The sequence below is a fragment of the Staurois parvus genome, unplaced genomic scaffold (genome assembly GCF_062004578.1).
Source record: "Staurois parvus isolate SC_StPar_1 unplaced genomic scaffold, SC_StPar_1.0 ptg000365l, whole genome shotgun sequence".
Lineage (NCBI taxonomy): Eukaryota > Metazoa > Chordata > Amphibia > Anura > Ranidae > Staurois > Staurois parvus.
Window position 1 is genome coordinate 2,170,070 of NW_028318161.1, and position 22,574 is coordinate 2,192,643.

At 41.3% G+C, this 22,574-nt stretch overlaps 1 protein-coding gene across 1 annotated transcript in view; it reads left to right on the forward strand.

Moving 5' to 3' along the window:
• The window catches only part of LOC149456268 (vascular endothelial growth factor receptor kdr-like), a 279,835-nt gene that overhangs the window by 123,258 nt on the left and 134,003 nt on the right, over positions 1-22,574 (forward strand). Inside the window, exons 7-9 of the mRNA XM_089685194.1 lie at positions 1,942-2,101; positions 7,729-7,843; positions 10,048-10,223. Coding sequence (XP_089541320.1) covers positions 1,942-2,101; positions 7,729-7,843; positions 10,048-10,223 — 451 coding nt within the window. The remainder of the gene's footprint in view (positions 1-1,941; positions 2,102-7,728; positions 7,844-10,047; positions 10,224-22,574) is intronic.

Consider the following 22,574-nt stretch of genomic DNA (forward strand, 5'->3'; position numbering starts at 1 on the left):
GTGCATCAAGAGCCACCACTCACAGACAGATCCTGGACATGGGCTTCAAATGTCGTATTCCTCTTGACAAGCCGCTCCTGAACAACAAACACTGTCAGAAGCGTCTTACCTGGGCTAAAGAAAAACAGACCTGTTCTAATGCTCAGTGGTCCAAAGTCCTCTTTTCTGATGAGAGCAATTTTTGCATCTCATTTGGAAACCAGGGACCCAGAGTATGGAGGAAGAATGGAGAGGCACACACTGCAAGATGCTTGAAGTCCAGTGTGAAGTTTCCACAGTCTGTGTTGATTTGGGGAGCCATGTTATCTGCTGGTGTTGGTCCACTGTGCTTCATTAAGTCCAGGGTCAATGCAGCCGTCTACCAGGAGATTTTGGAGCACTTCATGCTTCCTTCCACAGACAAGCTTTATGGGGATGCTGACTTCATTTTCCAGCAGGACTTGGCACCTGCCCACACTGCCAAAAACACCAAAACCTGGTTCAATGACCGTGGGATTACTGTGCTTGATTGGCCAGCAAACTCGCCTGACCTGAACCCCAGAGAGAATCTATAGGGCATTGCCAAGAGAAAGATGAGAGACATGAGACCAAACAATGAAGAGCTGAAGGCCGCTATTGAAGCATCCTGGTCTTCCATAACACCTCAGAAGTGCCACAGGCTAATAGCTTCCATGCCACACCGCATTGAGGCAGTAATTGCTGCAAAAGGGGCCCAAACTAAGTACTGAGTATATATGCATGCTTATACTTTTCAGAGGTCCGATATTGTTCTATGTACAATCCTTGTTTTATTGGTTGCATGTAATATTCTAATTTTCTGAGATTGTGGATTTGGGGTTTTCATGAACTGTAAGCCATAATCATCACAATGATGACAAATCACGGCTTGAACTATCTTGCTTTGCATGTAATGAGTCTATCTCATATATTAGTTTCACCTTTTAAGTTACATTACTGAAATAAATGAACTTTTGCATGATATTCTAATTTTTCGAGTTTCACCTGTATAAGTATGTAAAAACTTTAAAGCTAAACCCTGGGATTTAAAAAAGAATATACTGTACCCATGCAGGGGCATGAAGATGCCTACAATTTAAAAACATTTCCCATTTCTAATGTCTGTGGCCACCTTAAAAAATGTACCAATTGGCATGACACATGATGTATTGTTTCTGTTATTTTCACACACTGTGTGCAATCATTCAGTGTTGTAGGAATTTCATTTTGTGAAATTGATTATTTAAGTTTAGTGATTTTAGGTGAATCCATTGGAATTGGCTTTCCTGAATGATTTAGAAGTCTCTTGTCCTCACTACCACTGTAGTCATATATATGGTTGTTGCCTTAGGGAGGCCATGCATGATTAATTTTTTTTTGTTCAACTAGCAGGTTGAATGAAAAAAAAATTAGCTGACTCCCCTATCCACATATTCAATGTGGATGAGAGAATCCTCCCCAAGTGCTATCCTATTCTGTCAGTGGGCTGAATGAAAAAAAAAACCCTGACAGATCTCTGTACTAACACAAGCGATGTTAGTACAGCGATCTCCCCAGCTGTGCTATTGTATTCTGACAGGGGGACTGCCCCCCTGCCAGAACACACAGATCAGCATTCTCAGCCATTGGCTGAAAGCGCTGATCAGATGCAGATTGGATGTTTGTTTTCCAGCATGCACGTTTGACAGAAGCCAGTCGTGAGATCAGCTTCTTTCGGGCAGGGAGCTGTACACACTGGTCGAAAGTCATCCGGTTTCTACTATACCTGCTGATTTTGTCCAATATTTGGCCCGTGTGTAGTCAGCTTAAGGCCCTAGATTGTAATGAGTCATTTATCAGTGAGTGCCTGGATAGATAGATAGATAGATAAACTTTTATATAAGAAGTAAAAAATGCACTGGACTATCATTTTATAGAACAATCAGCTATATTGTGTTCCATCAGGTATTACAGTCGAAGAAGACCTTATATCTATCGAGGAAGGGACATACTGGCGAGAGACATCTCATTTTAAAAAACGTAACACTGGCAGAAGCTGGAGTGTATACCTGCAGGGATTCCAACTTTCATCATGTGGCTAGGAACATTTCAGTAACTATATATGGTAAGTACATATCATCAACTGCTGCTTATATCTCCATAAATGAAAATAATAGTTACAAATACTTAAATAAGGAGTAGGGTACTTAAGTCATGTGCAAGGGTGGCAAGCCTTCATAAAAAACAATTTAGGCTGAAAATCCATTTGAATAGACAGCTGAACCAAGTCCATTGTGCAAAATTCTCAAATGTAGTGCACAAATACATTCATGTCAGCATTATTACCAGTGCTGCCTTCACAGGGCTCTATATAGGAATTTTTACAGCAGAATTTTTGTGATTTTTTTTCTGGGAGCTATAGACTTGACATTTTGCAACTATGAAGAGTTACAACATCTCTTAGCAAATGTGGAGACTTTCATCTTGCAGCCATCAGTTATTTCAGATTCACATATCTCATAAACTTTGAATGATTTTTAGTTTATTGTTAGTTTTGCTTAGGAATGGAGTTATACTTAATTTGAAGTTAGTGGGATAGGTATTTAACTTGTCTTTTAGTAGTTAGACAGCATTAGGAATGAATTGTAGTTGTCAACAGGGCCTAGATATCCATCACCCAATAACTCTGACAACAGCAGGATTAGATAGTAGTTTGGCTTTCCATGCTGAATTGTTCTCAGCAGCTGTACTTGGAAACCATTAAGGGCCACCGGCTGAGTCATATATATTAAGTGGATAGCCTACTGTTCCCTCATGTTAGTACAGACATGAAATAGAGCTGGGGTGACAGCCTAACATGTAATTGGAGATTTGAAGGATACAAGTGGGAATATGTATATGAGTGTCAGGTGAACACAACATATTTTGGTGGTGGGAAGGTTGCTAAAGGAAAAAAACATATATTGCCATTACTGACCTAATTCAGGAATACAAGCATATAGATTAGAAAGTGAAGCCAGAATTCCTGATCCACATATTTGTTCTTGATCAGGGATAATAAAGTTATTGGATCACCATGACAGTCAGGAGCTCAATAATGGTAGTGTCACGTGTGCCACCTGCTCACTCCCTTCCCCCCCCCCTCGCCGCAGACAGCCTTGAAGCAGGCTGTGCGGGATGAGGGGAGGGGACTGCTGCGGCAAGGATCACAGCTCCCCCGGCAATTCAGCTGGCAGGTCTCTGCGCGCCCCCGGCTGGCGCAGGGCTTCCTGCGCTCAGCGCCCCACCAGAGACAAAGGCTGCGCTCCCTGTGCGTGGCCGGAGTGAGGGGGCGTGCCTCGTTGCCCCAGCAATGCAGCGCTGGGCTGGGCAACCCGGAAGCATCCTGCGTGGCTTTTAAAAGGCCAGCACGAGACCAGGCTCGCTCTCTCTCTCCCTTCCTCCTGCCCTGTCTGGCCACTCTCCCTCGGCCCGCCACCACCGCTGTCGTGGAAGGTCCGGGTGGGGACCGGGCCTCCGCAGCCATCCCCGCTGAGCGCTCTGCATGAGCCCCCCTCCTTGAAGGTCAGACCCCATAGCCATGACTCCCGCTGCTGTTCCTGGCAAGCTGGCCACTGCGAGGGCCCCTGCCTGCTGATCGCTGGGCCCCTGGAGAAGCTGGCCGCTGTGAGGGCCCCTACCTGCTGATCACTGGGCCCCTGGAGAAGCTGGCCACTGTGAGGGCCCCTGCCTGCTGATTGCTGGGCCCCTGGAGAAGCTTGCCACTGTGAGGGCCCCTGCCTGCTGATCGCTGGGCCCCTGGAGAAGCTGGCCGCGATGAGGGCCCCTGCCTACTAATCGCTGCTGTCCCTTGAAATGCTGGCCACTGTCAGGGCCGCTGTCCATTGCTGAGGGTCCCTGGGAAGCCGCCCTGTCTGCTGATTGCTGGGTCCCTGGAAGCTGCCTGCTGTTGAGCGTCCGCAAATCACCTACCTCCCTGGAAGCCGCCTGCTGCTGAGTGACTGCAAGTCGCCTACACCCCTCTGGAAGCCGCCTGCTGCTGAGCATCTGCAAGACGCCTATCGTGAGTGTCCCTAGAAGCCATGAACTGCCCCTAGTGTGCGCACAGACCACCAGTGTCATGAACTGTCCCTGTTGTGCGCACAGACCACCCGTGTCCTGAACTGTCCCCATTGTGCGCACAGACCACCCGTGTCTTGAACTGTCCCTATTGGGTGCACAGACCACCCGTGTCATGAACTGTCCCTATTGTGCACACAGACCACCCATGCCATGAATTGTCCCTTTTGTATGCGCAGAGCACCCGTGTCCTGAGCTGCCCCTATTGCACGCCCAGACTACCCTTACTCGAACCGCCCCATGGCGTGCTCGGAGTATAGCTACCTGGGATGCCCCTGAGTGCTTGAGCCATCGCTACCTGCTGAGTTCCCGTGAGCCTGATGTCCCTAAAAAGCTGGGTGGGAGCTGTGCTGAGGTAAGCCCTTCTAGTCAAGGTCCTGCTGAGCCCCATGAGCCCGATGTCCCTAGAAAGCTGGGTGAGAGCTGTGCTGAGGTCAGCCCCCCCTAGTCAAGGTCCTGCTGAGTCCCCGTGAGCCTGATGTCATCCCTAGTACGCTGTGTGGGAGCTGTGTTGAGGCCAGACTCCACAGCCAAGGTCCCGGTGAGTCCCCGTGAGCCTGATGTTGTCCCTAGTATGCTGTGTGGGAGCTGTGTTGAGGCCAAACTCCACAGCCAAAGTCCCGTTGAGCCCCATGAGCTTGTTGTCCCTAGTACACTGTGTGGGAGCTGTGTTGAGGCCAGACTCCACAGCCAAAGTCCCGTTGAGTCCCCGTGAGCCTGTTGTCCCTAGTACGCTGTGTGGGAGCTGGGTTTAGGTCAGACTCCACAGCCAAAGTCCCGTTGAGTCCCCGTGAGCATGTTGTCCCTAGTATGCTGTGTGGGAGCTGTATTGAGGCCAGACTCCCCAGCCAAAGTCCCGTTGAGTCCTCGTGAGCCTGTTGTCCCTAGTACACTGTGTGGGAGCTGTGTTGAGGCCAGACTCCACAGCCAAAGTCCCGTTGCATCCCCGTGAACATGTTGTCCCTAGTATGCTGTGTGAGAGCTGTGTTGAGGCCAGACTCCACAGCCAAAGTCCCGCTGAGTCCCCGTGAGCCCGCTTACCGTGGGTGTCCCTACAAGCCGCATGTCGCGGAGTGCCATGAACTGTCCTGATTGAGTATCTTTCATAGTTCAATAAAGCTTTGTGTGTACCCCATCTTCTTTGTGTGTTCTGTCCTGCCTACGCTTCCATCACAGGTAGCCTCCATATTTTCTCAGTACGTTTCCAAAATATTGTCACTGTTGTATACAATGACAAAAACTGTTGACTACAGAATAAAACTGTGCTGAAGAATGTGATGTAGAAAATCATCACAGGCGATGAAAAGTTACAGAATGTAAAACTAGAAAAGTAGCAATTTTTCAGAAAAGGGAATATTCCCAGTCGCCTTTGATTTTCATCACAACTTTTCATATTACAAGTAAAACATACAAAACGACATCATCTAGGGTAATTTTGAATTCTTCATAAATCTGTTTATGGAAAAGAACTGGATGGTACAGTTGTCCATTTTCAAGTGGCAGCAGCTGAATTCCATTAGCAGTATGTGGAACACTAACAGCCTAGATGTGATTCACCATCTTCAGCAGTTCCTCAGACCAAATAAGCAAACCAGTCACATTCCTCTCCCGTATATCAGATGAGGCTGCGCCCACCATTTTATACAGTCAGGAAAATAAAACAAACACAAGTGGGCTTCTCAGACACAAAGATAAGAATCACTGTAAAAACAAAAATGTCTTTCTCTACTTGATCTGTCACCTGACATGTTTATTTTAAAGGGGTCTAGGGTGACTGTTACTCCATAGCAGCCACCCTGGGGTTTTTCTTCTCACACTCCAAACTTTTGCTGTTAGGAGCTGAGACTTTCTTTCTCACCTTATTATTCCCATCCATTAACATTCTTTCAGAAAATTATAACCTCTGCGCATTGAACTCACTTGATTCTTGTCACGCTGTACAGAAGGTACACGATCCAACAGCACACACATTAAATACATGCCGCATGCATGAAAACACTCCAGATTGTCTCATATAATATTTTTTATATTTATGTCAACAGCTTTTAACCATTGGTATTTGGATCTAGAACTATTTTTGTCAAATAGTATTTTTAAAGGAAAAGTTCATCTTTAGAAAAAAAAATTAGAAATGCAAATGTTTTGCAGGTTTAATAAATATGCATTTATTAATTTTTTTGTTAGGAGCCTTTAGAAAGCATGGCAGCCACATTCAGCAGATCGAGGTGTAATGTCATGGTCCTGCAGACTGTCTGTGTAGCTGTCTGCCAGTACCTCTGATATGGACATACAGTTACATAATGGCAGGAAGATCAGTGAACTACCTAGAGAGCTTGACAATGCTGTGGTAGTTCATTGAGAACTACAACTTGATAACCTCAATGGCTGTTGGAACTTGTAGTTTTCCCATTCACAGAATACTGTAAATAAATGACGTGTCGCCGGGAGGGTGGACCCTCACACGGCCATGTTTTTTTTTTCAGAATGTGACAGACAGCGAGGGGAGAATATCCCCCTGCTAGCAGTCAGAGGGAGTGGAGGCTGGTTGATTTGTAACATGTTACACCCTGGATATGGGTGTAACATGTGACATGTTACAAAAGGTGGATTTGTCCTTTAAACACCTTTTAAGTTAAAGGTGAACTGAAGGCAATTATAAATGAGATGACTAGTGAAGTTCTGTATTATTACATTATTACAGATGATTAAAGGGTTTTTTTAATGCAAGCTGTTTAAGTGCATGAATTTGATTGATTTGATTAATTTTATATAAGCCTACTGCTGTCTACTGCACAGCCGAAATCGGACTGGGCACTGGAGAACTAACACAAGTGGCCAGTCAGCTGTGCTGATATATGGGAAGTACATTATCATTAACTATCAGGATCTAGTAGGAGGATGATAGGAGGAGAGAGGAGACTGACTAAGAGGTTAGCTCTCTGGAAGGAGGAGGAGGGAGCAAAACCTGTTGGTGTTACTTAAAGTGTTACTAAACCCACAACCATAAAATCAGTCTGTATATGCAGTAAAGCATGCTTGTTATACTTACTGTGGAACCTAAGGGGTTAATCCTCTGCATTGTGTAAAAGGTTTGTTTGGTCCTGTTTTCTCTGCCCCCCCCCCCTCTTGTTCATATGTCCACCTGATAAGACAGATTGAACCGTAGTCACATGCACATGCTCAGTTTAGTGTGTATTGCTAGAGAGGTTTTTTTTTTTTCTTGAGAGAGTGATTAGCACAGGGCCAATCAGCACTGTCCAGACAGAGGTCAGGGGTTTTTCATCCCCCTAGAGCAGAAACAAAACTCCTCCTACAAGCTTTAACCAGTGCTCATCTGAAGTCACAAGACTGCTCTAACTGCTGATGAGAAATGGTATTTAGCAGTTTATATTTACTAAAATAATTGCATTTCCATGTTCTGTGTACTGTGGGAGACCAGATATAGTGAATGCAGGGTCTTGGGTTTAGTAACACTTTAACTGAAGCAGAAAAGGGTCTCCTTCCCTGCCACAGACAGGTCTGTTTTCTTTGGCACTGTTACTTGATATTATTCTGTACAGTTGAAGACAAATCAGTGTTCATTTTTTTTTTGTATCGCAAATAATTTTTTAAAAACTTATGTCTATTCTCTAGAAAAGCCTTTCTTGTTTATTCGTCCTCCAAAGAAACATGTGTATGAAGAAAAAGAAGGCGATGAATTGAAATTATTGGTTAAAGTCAAAGCTTTTCCACTTCCGCAAAGCAACTGGTGAGTCATCAAGCTGGGTTAAAAGAAGATTTAGCATATATCCATTTGTATTATTTCTTCATTTCTAAAACAACCTTTAAATCTGAAGATGGTCACATTGTGAGGAATCATTTTTTTTTGCTGATGTGTGAGGGACAGGGCATAATGTCACAAGGGTTTTATCTGTGGTCATGTCAAATATATAGAAACCCATCCAAACAATGGTTAATTTGTGACAGATTTGGGATGTTTTTTGCTGAATTTCAAACTGACATGGTACAATGATCATCATTTCTGTAGTTAGTTTTTATGAGGCAAAGCTCTCATGTGGCCTTGCTAAATACAAGGCGGTCACTTTGGATGGTATAGTTTTCTGTTAAAGCAAAAATACATGAATAGTAAAATGAACTTCAGATGTTGGAAAAAGTGGATTCAATGAGGCATTCACAAATTTCATGGTGAGCAAATTGAAGAATTACCTACTGTTGAGTAGGGATGAGCAAATGTGTCTGGGTTTGATTTGCGGGGCATTTTGCCAAGCCCACTGTGAAGTGCGAAAATTGAGAGCTTAAATCCAAACCCCACTGAAGTCTATGAGGGAGGAATTTTGAATATCAGTTCTGGCTATTATCAAGGCTAATAGGCAAGGAATTGTTAAACAAAGAGCATGGGGAGCCGGGGACTGCCATGGGGGAAATGTATCAATGCATATAAAAAATCTAACAAAAACTGTATAGCAGGAAAAGTTGCCATTTTAATACAAATTCAAGGGCAATCCCACCGTCGGAATACACTGATCAGTGCTGCCAGCTATAGGCTGCAGCACTGATTGATCAGGAAAAGCCCAACAGGCTGGTTGTACAGAAGTGGATTGGTAGATTGACTTCTGTACAACCAACCTGCCCATACATGGATCAACATTCAGCTGATCCCTACTGAACCGGACAAATTTCGATGCATGTATGGCTGGCTTTACCTTATGAGTTGGCCATCTCATTGACACTACCTGTGTGTCTTATATTGTAAAAGTTGTTTAGTATGTTATACAGAGTCATTTTTTAGTAACTAATTTACGAATCTCTGCATTTATTAAAGTGTATGTAAACCTTAACATTGAACTTCTCTCATTTGCTCCCTTTAGTCCTGTTATATATACCATTAAAAAAATGGGTTATATCTGTTTAGTAAATGCAAAGAAAAAAAACATAACTGTTGATGCTGCCAAATAGTTTGTGAGATGGTAACTCCCTGTGCTTTCTGTCTGTGCTGCACTTTAAGTTTTTTTCTGTAAACTACAGAACACCTCCCCTGTATAATAGGTAGAATAACAGAGGTGAAGATACTCTGTAGCCCTGTTCTAAGGTGAAAATGCTGCTTCTGCAGAGATACATTTTGGTGAATGTGTTGTTGCCCTAGGACAAAAGTTAACGTAACCCAGACACACACACACATTTAGGCATCGGTATACTTCAATATATTACATTTTAGTTCTTGCATTCAATTACGCTTTAAGTAACAAAACTTAAATAGAACATATATCTTTATAAGCAAACACCAGGATGCTCATAGACAAAATAACGTGAATACGTATCTGAAATGATAGCTGTGTCTTAATGAAAAATGTTTATGAAAATTATACTTGTGTAATTGGAAACTCGTAATAAGGAAATAAGGAAAAGTAGCAAAAGTCTAAAAGGGATTCCATGCCATATGTAATTTGTAATTGGAATGGTGACAGTGGTACTCGAACTGTCTGCACCTGGGAAAGTACTGGAAGCCACCTGTGTATTCAGATTTGGCTTGTGGCTTGATCTTTGAGTTTTCTTGGGTTAAGGCCAGTATTATTAGGACAACCAGCATAGGGTGAAGGGAATTATTTTTAGACTCTTTGTATAAATGCTGCCTTGGGAGCTGGCCAGACTAGAGTATAAAGAGAAGAAGGTTAGAAAAGACATGCACTCAGCACCAAATTATGTTAAGTAGAAAGGATTTAATATTGTAAACTGTGGTTCTAAAAAGCAAACAAAGAAAAAGGCATCTGAGAGATGAAACAGCGTGCTCCGGGAATTAGTGACAGCTGGTCAGAGCTGTTTGTTTTGTTTTTATTTTTTCTTTATTATTATTATTTTTCTTTCCATCAGCTAACGTAAATAGCTTGTGAAATAAGAATGGCCTCCAACAATCAGCTTTGCTAACTTTTTAAAGCAACTTTTTTCTTTTTACAGGTTGAAAGATGGCAAATTAATAGAAAAGAACAGTACCTGCTATAAGACAAATGCAGAAAAACACAGCTTGTTTATAAAGGATTTAGGAGAAAATAACTCTGGGATTTACACTATACAAGTATTTAATAAACAACATAATCTGAATGACAGCTTCAGCTTCCAAGTGAACGTCCTTGGTAAGTGCTCAGCACATTCCTTCTATACATCAGTGTTGGTCCTCCATCAGCATCTGATCCACAATCCTATTTAGAAACTAACTGGTGCCATTCTATGATTATATAGTACAGCTCAATATGATTTATAAATGTAACTTACAAACCCTTAGGGCTCTAACACACCGTATTGGTTAATATGCATCAATCTACATAGATCAATGCAGGCTCAACACAATGGCACATAGTAAATAATGATTGTTTATGTGCCCTGTTCACACCATAACACTGTGTTGAGGTGCAATGCACTGCATAAAAACGCATTTTTAAACTGTGCAATGTATCTCACCACACCGCAGCGTGTTGTAACGTGATGAAATGCATTAACTTGAATGAAGATTCATTTTGGGACACAAAAAAGTAAAAAAAAAGTAACTGGGGCAGTACATTGATGCAATGTACCACACAGCCTCTCACTGTTTTTACACAATGTACACCAGTGCACATACGTTTTAGCATGCAGGTTAGTGTTAAGGAGCCCTTAGAAAATTATATTTATTGTTAAATGAATGTAACAGTTTTCAATTCGGTATATATATATATATATATATATATGAAAATGAGAAAATCTTTATGAAAGTCCTTTCAGTTTGAGGAGGAAGGTTGCAAAGCAGTCCAAGATTTGAAACTGTTTGAGATTCATAGGGATGACTAAATCAATTTGGGTTAGTCTGTCACAAGTGACCAGGGACTGCTGCCCATATTTAGGAATTGTTGGGCCTCCTGAAGCAAAGAAACTTGATGGTTAGGTGCATAGTGGAAATCCGGGGCAGAACAGGAACAGAAATCTAAACGTAATGCAGACACAGAAAGCAGGAACAGGGTCAGAAGGGAAAACAAAAGCATAACTTGCTACTAGCTGGGAGTAAATGTGAAACTTCCCAGGTAATAAGATTCCCTGCACCATGGGTGACATCTAACAAGGGCCAATCAAGATCAATGGTCATCTAGCAGGATCCACGGGTGGGGGGGGGGTTGTGACGCACCCCGTGTGACATAACTGGTGCAATGCTATACAGATAACAAGAGTTGGGTCCAAATAAGGCAGTATAGTACATAGGACAACAAAATCACATCCTCCCTTGACTTGGAGGGGTCTCACTGCGTGAAGAAAGTTAACTGCTAAGTGATTCTTTGAACTACATTCCTTTTTTATGATGTATATTTTTAGAGCATAGATTTCAATTGGTAACTGTGTGTTAACCATGTAGTAAGTAAAGAAAATATGTGATTGTTATTATTCAGTTAATTTTAAGGGAATGCACAGTAAGCAGTCCCTAAGAATGTATCTTGTTAGCAACCCCAGACAGGCATTATATATCATGTTAGAGCTAAGGGTGGCCATGTACAGAGGTGATAACCTATCCTCTCATGACAAGTGATAGTGGCAGGATTAAAACTTACAAGTAAAGCCCAAGCTCCGGTCATGGTTTGTCAGGGATGACCTAATAAGAAACAAAGATATCACCATGATTGAGTATGTTAGTGTATTGAAGTTAGATCAAGTACCAAAAACACAACAATACAAAACATACAGAAATAGTACTAGAACCAAACATCAATCATGAGTGATTTAAAATGTTGCTAAGGGAATGGTTCCATTGTGCCAACAATCTTATAGTTTAAGAAATATTAATAAGGCATGAGGAGAATTAACCACTAGCCTACAGGGCACTTATACCCGTGCCCAGGCCAATTTCCAGCTTTCAGCGCTGTTGCACTTTGAATGACAATTGCACAGTCATGCAACACTGTACCCATATGACATTTTTATCATTTTTTTGTGACAGATAGAGCTTTATTTTGGTAGTATTTAATAACCTCTAGGTTTTTTATTTTTTCTTAAACAAACCAAAAACCACAGAAAATTTTGAAAAACAAAACGTTTTTTCTTAGTTTTTGTTCTAAAATTTGGTAAATGAGTGTTTTTTCTCCTTCACTGATGTGCGCTAATGAGGCTGCACTGATGGGCACTGATGAGGAGACAACGGTAGATGGCACTGATGGGCATTGACAGGCATCACTGATGGGCACTGCAAGGCAGCACTCCTATATGGCACTGATAGGCGGCACTGATAGGTGGCACTGATAGACGGCACTGACTGGCACTGATAGGCGGCACTGACTGGCACTGATAGGTGGCAATGGCTGGCACTGATAGGTGGCACTGATACGCAGCACTGACGGACACTGATAGGCGGCACTGATGCACACTGATAGGCGGCACTGACTGACACTGATAGGCGGCACTGACTGGCACTTATAGGTGGCACTGATTGGCAGCACTGATAGGTGGCACTGACTCGCACTGATGGGTGACACTGAAAGGCAGCTCAGATGGGCACTGATATGTGGCATTGATGTGCACTGGTAGGCACTGAAATGTAGCATTGATGTGGCACTGATGGGCACTGGCAGGTGGCATGGATGAGCACTGACAGCTGGCACCGATGGACACTGACAGGTGGCACTGCTGTGGCTACACAAATCATCAGGGCACACTGATCATCAGTGCCCTGATGATCAGTGTACATGTCCCCTCTGAGGGATGCCGATTACTGGTTCTCCTCTCCTCTGTAGCTGTCAGCATGACAGCTCTTGAGGAGGAGAGAAATGCTGATAACCGGCATTTCCCTATTTACATGTGAGCAGCTGTGATTGGACACAGCTGATCACATGACTGAGCCAACATCTTCGGCTCTTTCTGTTGATCGGTGATCCGCTGTGTCCGAGGGACACAGCGCACCGCCGATCGCCGCGCTGCGCGCTCCCAGAGCCTCGCATGCGTGGTTAGAATGGGAGGATGTCATATGACGTCCTCCCAGAACGAGAGAACCGCCTTGTGTCCATCATTTTACTATATGGTGAGCGGAAGGTGGATAATAGTAGAATTATCAAAAATCAGATGCTAAACAATAGACAAACAATGGGATTAAACCAAAACATGTTTGCTAATAATAGTAGAGGCAACATAAATACTCCAAAACAGTTCTTGAGCAGGATCATCTCAGACCAGGCAAGTCAGATTTGTATGAAAACAAGTACATAGCAGATAGGATGACAGTTTTTCCTGGGAATGCAATTCTTAGTAGCCCGGGCCAGTTTCAGTTCCTTAATGTTGGAAAAAGTGAAACAATTCTCTTGGCAGCTACAATATGATGTTAGGATTTGGTTCACGCCCAGTCAGTTTGAACAGAGTGGAACCAAGTATAACAGAAACTCTTAGCCTTTATCAGACGTTTAGTGGACCATCACGTTAGAGGATTCAGTTCCATAGGTGTCACGATCAGGGGCCTGGCTCAAAAACCAGTTGCTATAGCAGTGGAAAGGCTCACCTGAAACCAGCAGGATAGGTACACAGGTAGGTCACCGTGGCAGAGGAGTGGGATCAGTACCAACTAAGTCTAAGTGAGAGTCTAAGTACCAACCGGTGTTCACCAGAGCTCCTGATGGTGGAGATGGATTTTGCTGCGTGTTAGCACCAGGTCGCAGTCCTCAGGATCACCCCACCAGGAGGTCCATTACTGTATAAGCAGGTAAGGTTCAAACGGAAGCGTGGTCAGTAAACAAGCCAAGGTCGGTAAGGAGCAGTCACAGGTTGGGATCAGGCAGAAGCGTAGTCGAGAACAAGCAAAGGGTCAATAACAAGTGGTAGCAAAATATGGATAAGAACAGAGATGATAAGGAGCACGATACTGGCTGGAAAGCACAATAATCTGGCAAACAGGAAGTGCAGAGACATGGCTTATATCAGGAAGTTAATGGGAGGAGCAAGGGGTTCAAGGTTCATGATAAACAAGGTCAAGGTAGGATCATCCAAATAATTGTCAAGGGAGCTGTCCAGCATTCCAGGTAGCCCAGCAAGAAGAAACATTGCCACTCACCGCAGAAGGCCCAGGTTCAGACCCATGCTCTGACAATGGGCATCTTAATCACAGTGGGTGCATGGCAGAGATCTGCTTGGTTGAGGCAATCCTTAGTGATGGATTGTTCTTGTCCAGGTAGAAAGATGGAAAGGGATTGATTTACTAAGGAAGTTGCAAAAAGGAATGTCGTAAAGTTTCACTTTGTAAAGAATACCCAATCACATGGAAGAAAAAAAAACACAGTATTTGCTTGCGCAAGTTTGGATGATGGTAGTCAGCAGAGGTTTACCACGAAGCTCTGCGGCAAGTTCTCTTGCAAGGTGCAACTTCCCTTGCAAAGTGAACAGTCTATTTGCCTTTAGTAAATCAACCCTAAAGGCTCAGAGCATGTGCAGGCTTTAGCAGGTGACATCATTACATGGGTTTTGCAACAGTACACAAAGGTTAGTTTAAAGCCCTCCTAGTGGTAGCCAACTTTCTTCACTTGCAGGATTGTTGGAAATGGTTTCGGGATGATTGTCACCAATGAAAAATGAGAATACCATTGGCACAAGTTGGAATGAACAGATTTCCGCATTCCGCGCTGCCTGAATTATCCTTTCTTTCATTCTGTAGTAATGTCCTTTGGAGAACCCCCAGGTTTATGGATAGTCACGGTTTGATGTATATAATTAAGCTCTTAGCTCTAATCAGGTATTTAGGGGCTAACTTTTGAAATACAGTGATAACAGAGGGCTGTACATCCTCTATAGTCACTGATCATTTATTTTGTGATATTCCCAATTTAATATAACACCAAAATTAAATTCTGGTACAAACTGTCTAAATAAACACAACAACAAAAACTTCATAGACATCTGTGCAACTTCATGCAGAAATGTCAAGGCAAGTCCCACCCTAAATCATCAAAAGTAATGCAGGAACTACTTTTCTAATTGGTGAGACTCGGACTACGTCAGAGTCACATGGATTAGAACGATTCCATTGCAGTTCATTGGATGTGATTTATCATACAATTTGAATGGTCAAATCGCATGACAATCCACATCAGTGTGAACCAGGACTAAAAGTTTTTGAAATGTGAAAAAAACTACCAAAAAGAGGGCAAAAAAAATTCAAGCTAAATTGAACTAGTTAGAAGGGGTTAATCCAGCATTAATTATTGGAAATATATATATATTTACTGTAAGGTTTAAAGCAACAGCCCCTATGCTAAAGAACCTACTGTAGAATTTGAAACTGTGAAATTAGCTGAAAGCCAGAGCTAACCACAGTGTATCAATCTTATTTACAAGCATTGAGTGAAGCATTGAGTGGAAACTCATATTGTTACCAATGTCCTGCTTTTTTGCTAGACTATCAATCTCTGCTGTCAAAATAACATGTGTGGGCATCTATCATATGTCCTTTAATGGTTAAATAGCTCTTTGCAAAATAAAGGTATTGTAAAAATATAAAAAGTTTGTATAAATGTATACAGAGGTTATACAAAAAGGGAGAGTACGAATATTACACAGTATGCGTTAGTGTATTTTCAGTAATCACAAATGATCAATCAACCAGGTACATAATAAAAGTAACAATGTCATCAGTGGTAATAAAGAGACACATCCTAAATGAAAGAAGAAAATGGGGGGTGTCCATTATTGGGGGAAGAGGGAATGGCGGGGAACCTGGGGGTAAAAGGGGAAACAACCAATCAACATATGTGTAAACCAAGTTTCCTGCAGAGCCAGTCAGTGTGTGGAGGGGTTATTACACTTACTGTCTTTAATTGTATAATTGGGATTATTGAACCATAAAGACCATACCTTAAGAAATTTGGTGTTGGATAGGATTATAGATGCCAGCAGTCTTTCCATATCACATAGGAGACGTATCAACTAAGTTGGGGGAGTTGGAGAATTTCATAGTCTAACAGAGTGAGGAGCAAGTGGGTGAAGACAGTTCTGACCCATAGTGGATATTGCTCCATACCAAGGTGCAACAAGGCGAGCGCTGGATTCAGCAAGATTGGTGTGCCCAAAACATCCATTTTCTTTTTTAATGTGCAAACTTTAAAAACAGAATGTAACTTAAAACTGACTGAATATCATTATAGCTTGTTAGTAAGCTTCACTTTCTTTAGTAAGCTTTTAAACTAAGCATTTAGATATTTCTTTTGATGCATTGCCACTAGCATTAGGAGCATTTTATATTTTTTTATCATTTTATGGCTGATTTGCCTTGGTGAACCAATTTTTGGACCATAATACACAAGACACCTTCAAGTGTAGCTTTTGGCAAAGCCAAGCAAGATGATCAATAGTAGCCAAATAGATCATCACATATTGTTTTGGCTTTGTAAGCAGTTAAACAAGTTTCATTTAATTCAGCACACTGACCTCATCTGGTGTGTACTATGTAATGAATCATTGCCAATTTCAAGTCTGTTCACAGGAGATTAATGTTTAAACTATAGTCAGGTTAAGAAATCACTCATGTAGCTTGGTCTGTAGTAAGTTTGCTCTTCAAGGTTCATTACTACGATCTGATTGAAGACCTTTTGTTTTGTTAGGTCCAGGGCATGTGGCCATTTAGCCTTTTATTAAAATGGTAGAGATGATAATTTATGAAGAATAATAAGGATTTCAATGTGGATATTTCCCAGAGTTTGCTGGATCACATTAGTGACATAAAGGAATTTTAGAATAACAGCCCATGAAAGTGTTTTTTAACAAAATAATATATATACTTCAAAACTGGCCATTTAATTAAACTAACCAAAACATTAATATTAAGCATCAGAGCAATAGGAGAAAAAGGCACTTGTATAATTATGGTGACAAGGAATACAGATATGACAATAGTTTAAAAAGACAAACTACATATAAAGAACTAAAACCATTTACAGATTATGTTACAGTGAAAAAAACCTTTAAATTGTTTTACCCACTCACTCTTAATAAAACAGTTTGGGTGTCTCTCTGTATTTTAGCCCCACTGGGCACATACTCATGTAGCTTTTTGTGATCACCCTGTCACCAATCACTAGTAACTTTTCAACTCCAACTCATGTTCATGTGTTTGTAGCCTTCCCCTGACATGATATATATGCTTTCCAATAAAGATCTTTCATTTTCTACCTGTTTAGCGTACATACTGGAGTCATGTGTGTCAAAAGAGCATTTGCAAAAGAGAGCTATCATTAAAGTGTCATAACACAGTACTGTGTGTTTAATAATTCATGTTTGCTATACTTTAATATTGTGATTACTTAAAATATGATTGATAAGTAAGCTTATTGAGCCGTGTGCATAATAATGGCAACAAGGAAGCTTGTCTGCTAACAGTTTGGATGATTTCTCTTTTAAATGCCTAAATTATGACTGAACCTGAAAATGTGAAATATTTAACAGATGGGTTCTAGCTAGATACAGGTGCACAGAGAGTGTACAGAATGCAGATTTTATATAATGCTTGCTCTGTGTAGAAGAGCCAAAACCGAGGATAAACTATACCTATTCTCATTATCCCCGGATCTACTTTTAACTGCTGCAGATGTGAACTGAGAAAACAGGCTGCAGCATGAACAGCCAAGTGTTTTCCTCCCATCAGGGATTTAAACCCTAATAGATATGTTTTAAATCAAGGCTAGGATAGATCATGCAACACTTCCTCCCCAACGAAACATCCCCCAAGTTCACAGATGCTTTTCTTCATAGCTGTGATTGCAATGATGTGACTAACAAAACATTCACAGTTGGTGCTGGACTGGAGTACATGGAGACCGCTACCAATCTTTCCATAGAAATAAATCATAATAGGTCACAGGCAAATGGCACTGCAGTGAGATGTGTTGCTTCAGGGGGATAGGGTGGAAATGTTTTGAAGTGTACAAAAAAGTTTAAAAAGGACACATAAAATTGCTCTGTACATGTAAAGCAAAGTGAGTTAACCTGGAGACATCCAAATATCTTATATTAATATCCTTTATAAAAATATAAAAACTAAGAGTCTTTTTTCACAGCACACTTTCATTTTCATTTTGCCATAGGGGAGATTCTGCCTGTTGTTGTGATTTCCCCCGTTCTCTTTCCTTCTTTTCTCTTTTCTTTCCTTTCTTCCTATCTATTCCCCACCCCTATCAAAAAACATTCCCCCTGGACACTATACAATTCCTGATGACTCATGCCATCTGTTGACAACCCCCCAACTGACAGATATCCCCGACCATCCCTGAGGGTTCATTCCCCTGCTGCCAGATGCCCCCTGCTGCCAGACATCCTCCCCATGCCCACTCAGCCCTCCCTATTGATAAACATTTTCCCTCTGTAATCCTATGCTAACATGTAATAGACATTTCCCCTCAGCTGCCTTACATTCCCACAGACACCTATACCCCTTCTCACCCCTCAGTCATCCCTCCATGGCTCCCTGTTGACACATACTGTAGCTCTCTGATCACACTCCTTTTTGTACATTCTGCTCACTTTCACACCCTCTACATGGCTATTCTGCATGTATTGACCCCCCAGCCCTTTTATAACTTCTACTCTCCTGAACATACTGCCCACCATCATTCCCTTTACTCTTCTTTTGCACATCCTGTCTGCTGTTCTAATTCCTTTCCTGCAGCCACCATACCTTCTGCATTCCTCTCCTGCACACACTGTCATACTCCTGGCACTGCTCTACCTGCTGTCCAGCACTCCCCTCTTCTGCACATTTTACCCACTAAAACAGTTAGAACTTTATCATTATCTGTGATATCCCCAGTTTTTCTCTGGAATTGACAAAAGTTTGCTAGTCATGTTTTAAAAAATGTGTTTCTATATGTGATTTGTAATTATATATGTATACATGGGCAACCATATTTGTTCATTACATATGCTGGCTCTGCTTCCTGCTTTACTCTTCCTTCTCACAATGCAAATCTGAGTCAAATGAATAATTCATAAAAAAAATATACTCTCTACAGTATATGGCTCATTAGTTATCTCAGCAGTTGTTAGGAGAGTACTGAGCCACTGAGATCTGCATCTAGTGGGCAACTTACAAGTCTCTGTTTTTAATACATCAAAAAGAATATGATATATGTACGCTTGTAAAAATGTGAACATCATATCACAAATCAATCAGTAAAATTACATTATACATTCAATTGAAAGAGTTAGTTCCCCTTTCTAATAAAATGTACTATGCAGTAATGGGGCCCCAGTATTGAAAGAAACATGGTGCAGCTTAGAAAATCCATCTCAACCTGCCTAGTATCTGGGCTGGACCTGAGCACAGTGCTGTTGCAATAGGGGGAGAGAGAATGCACTGCACATGTGTGGGTCATTAAAGATGGAGAGCTTCAAAGTATAGAGCATCCCATATCCTATGAAGGACCTGGTGGATTACCCACAGTGGTAGTCTTTTGGCCATCATATGGAGAAGCAACGCTTGGCATACAGGTATTGTTTTTAAAGTAAGCTCTGATTTTGTAATCTGCAAAGTATTGTTTAACTGCGGGGCTCCCGTAACTGTATAGTGCATTTTATTAGAAAGGGGAACTAACCCTTGACTTTGTTCCTCTGGGATTCTTCTGTTTCCTCTCGCACTGTAGTTAAGCTGGAAGATGAATTGGAATGGTGCTTCTTAAAGGAAGGATGTGCAACTCACATCTTCAATTCAGTTATTGTAGTTGGAGCCACAGCTACCAAATGACAGCTGTGCCTTCACATCCTCCTTGTACTGGAATACAGCTACTACCTCTTTGATATTCCTCTCATTTCCTTGTTTTCTGTCAAGCTTTTAAACTGTAGAATAAACATGAGTCACCAGGTTGCACTAATTCTCAGGAAAATGTTGTTTGATTGCATTGCAGCAATTGGTATTTTTTGTTTTACTAAATGTGCCCAGCTTAATGATTTGAAGAATATGACATAAAGGCAACTACCATCAATCCATAGAAATAATGACCTATTCATATATAAAAACAACTGTCAAAAACATTAGCAAATGCTGTTCTATCTGCAAGATTTGGATATAAATTCAGCTGCCTATATCTCATAACTCTTATAGAGTCTGGATATAGGTCTGATGTCCCCTACAGGTGAGATATAGATTCTTCCTTCCATCTAGAGTCTACTGGCAGTTCCACATATGAACGTCTAGGCACCCTCCATTTGGTTTCACAGAAAAACAGTATGCATTGTGCCACCCTGCTCATATGCTCAGTGCAGTGATTGTAATTCACCATTAAACGTAACTCTTGAAATGAACACTGGGGCTGCTGTTGCTGACCTCTTCTGAAAATGCCACTTGCTTGTCTGTTATGCTGACTTACTGGCCATAGTACTTGTTGATTCACTATCCTAGAAAAACTGTACATATTGGAAAAATAAAGGTTCATTTATTCATACCTGTTTTGGGTCATTGGCTCAAAACCAGAGGGCTGGCATAATAGACAGGCAATGGGGATTTTCCAGCAGACGCCATGTTTCTTTCATGAAATGACTACTTTAAAACCAGGCCTTTGTTTACCCTTAAAGTGAAATTGAATCCACATGTGATCCCTGCAGCTTTATCATAATGGGCAAGTACTGTATGCATAGCATACCTGACCATTATGGCATCCATACCTTTTAGTGTGCCCTCCTCCAGTGATGTTAGGTCTGTTCTCCCCTTGTTACTCTGTTACCACCGCTGCCATCCTGTCCCAGTCTTCATCCAAATCTGGAGTCTTCTGTCTTCAGCCATTTTGATATAACTCCTGCACAGATGCCAGGAGTCTATACTGCACTTCACACACTTGACAGTCAATGTACAAGTGATAACAAATTGATAGAAGAAAGGAAAAGAGGTTTTATGGAGGAAGAGACAAACAGGGGGTTATTTACTAAGATTGAAGAGTGCAAAATCTGGTGCAGCTCTGCATAGAAACCAATCAGCTTCCAGGTTTTATTGCCAAAGCTTAATTGAACAAGCTGAAGTTAGAAGCTGATTGGCTGCCATGCACACCTGCACCTGTTTCTGAGTGCACCAGGTTTAGTAAATCTCCCCTACAGTGTTTGTTTTGCCATAACACTCTAGCTGCTATCAATTTTTTATTTAACTTCAGTTCTACTTTGACATTGGGGCTTAGCTTGCAACTAAAAAACATCCCAATGAAAATGGATATTTTGCTGTTCTGGGAATTATTTGCACAGAAATCATTTCATGATGATAAGATATTCTGCAGATTTAAAATAAAGTCTCTGCTTTTTTCCTCTCATCTTTATAAAGGAGCAGAATTTCTTGGCTGCGCTTGGAAGTAGAAGCTGTTTTGTAGTTCCTTCACTACAAAGAATCATTTCTTAGGAAGAATGCCCACACGGAGTTCACTATAAAATGATCAGCTGTGAAATTCTGGTCCCTTCGAGAGATGAGTGAATTCAGTCCGAGCACACATCAGTTCATAAGGTTTTATTGCCTGTGTTCCATGTGTTCCCTGGTCTGTCGCTGTTCATTTTTGAAGTGGGAACATTTGTTTTATATTTCCTACTTCTATTTATTTATTCATTGACCGCTTCAATTTTTAGTGGTCCCTCGGGCAACACTGCACAATATAAGACAGAGTGCACAAATGTCTAAAGAAACATGCAACAGGTTTTTAAGAGGGCAGCAAACAATCAGAATATACTTATGCAAATTATTCATTATTTTAATTTCTTACTCTTTCTGAGTATATGTTCCAAGTGTGGACTCATGTTCAGATTTAGAAAATGTGGTTTGTTAAAGGTTATTTATAGATGAGGGCAGACTGGTTGTGTTTCAGGCAAGATTAGAGTGATAAAAAAGGTAAAAAGAAAATGAATATGAAGCATGGAAATGCCAGGGCAATGCAGTGTTTATTGAGATTCAGATAGGATGACTTGTCCTTCATTGTGAGAGCTTAATTGAGAACAAAAATGTAGTTTATGGATGGTTCACACTAGACAAGCTGATTTACGTTGCCTGTAGATGGGATGGATTTCCAACTAGACTGGAATAGCTTTCACTGTAATTGGTTCCTTTGGCATGCAAATACACATTCAATGACCAATAGGCTGCCAACAGGATGGAAAATCATTCTCTTCAGATTTCTTCATTTTTAAAAACAGACTTTGTCAATGTGATCAAAGAGAGTGAAGGGGCTATGGGGCTAAATCACTGCCACAAACAGAAAAAACAATGTTCAGGAAAAGTGCTCAAATTTCAAATAGCAGTTATTTGCCCTTTTGATTGTCATTTTAATTGCCAAAGGTAATCTTTGCCAGACTAGACAAAATGTTATTTCAACTCTGGCCAACATTACATTCACACATAAAGAATAGACATTTTCCATAATGCATTTGAGTAAAAAATGTTCAAAGACATTATACATGCATTCATTAAGTACAGTGGATCTGCCTAAAGGCAGTTTTTTTTGTTTAAAAATAACAAAGATATTATACTTACCTAC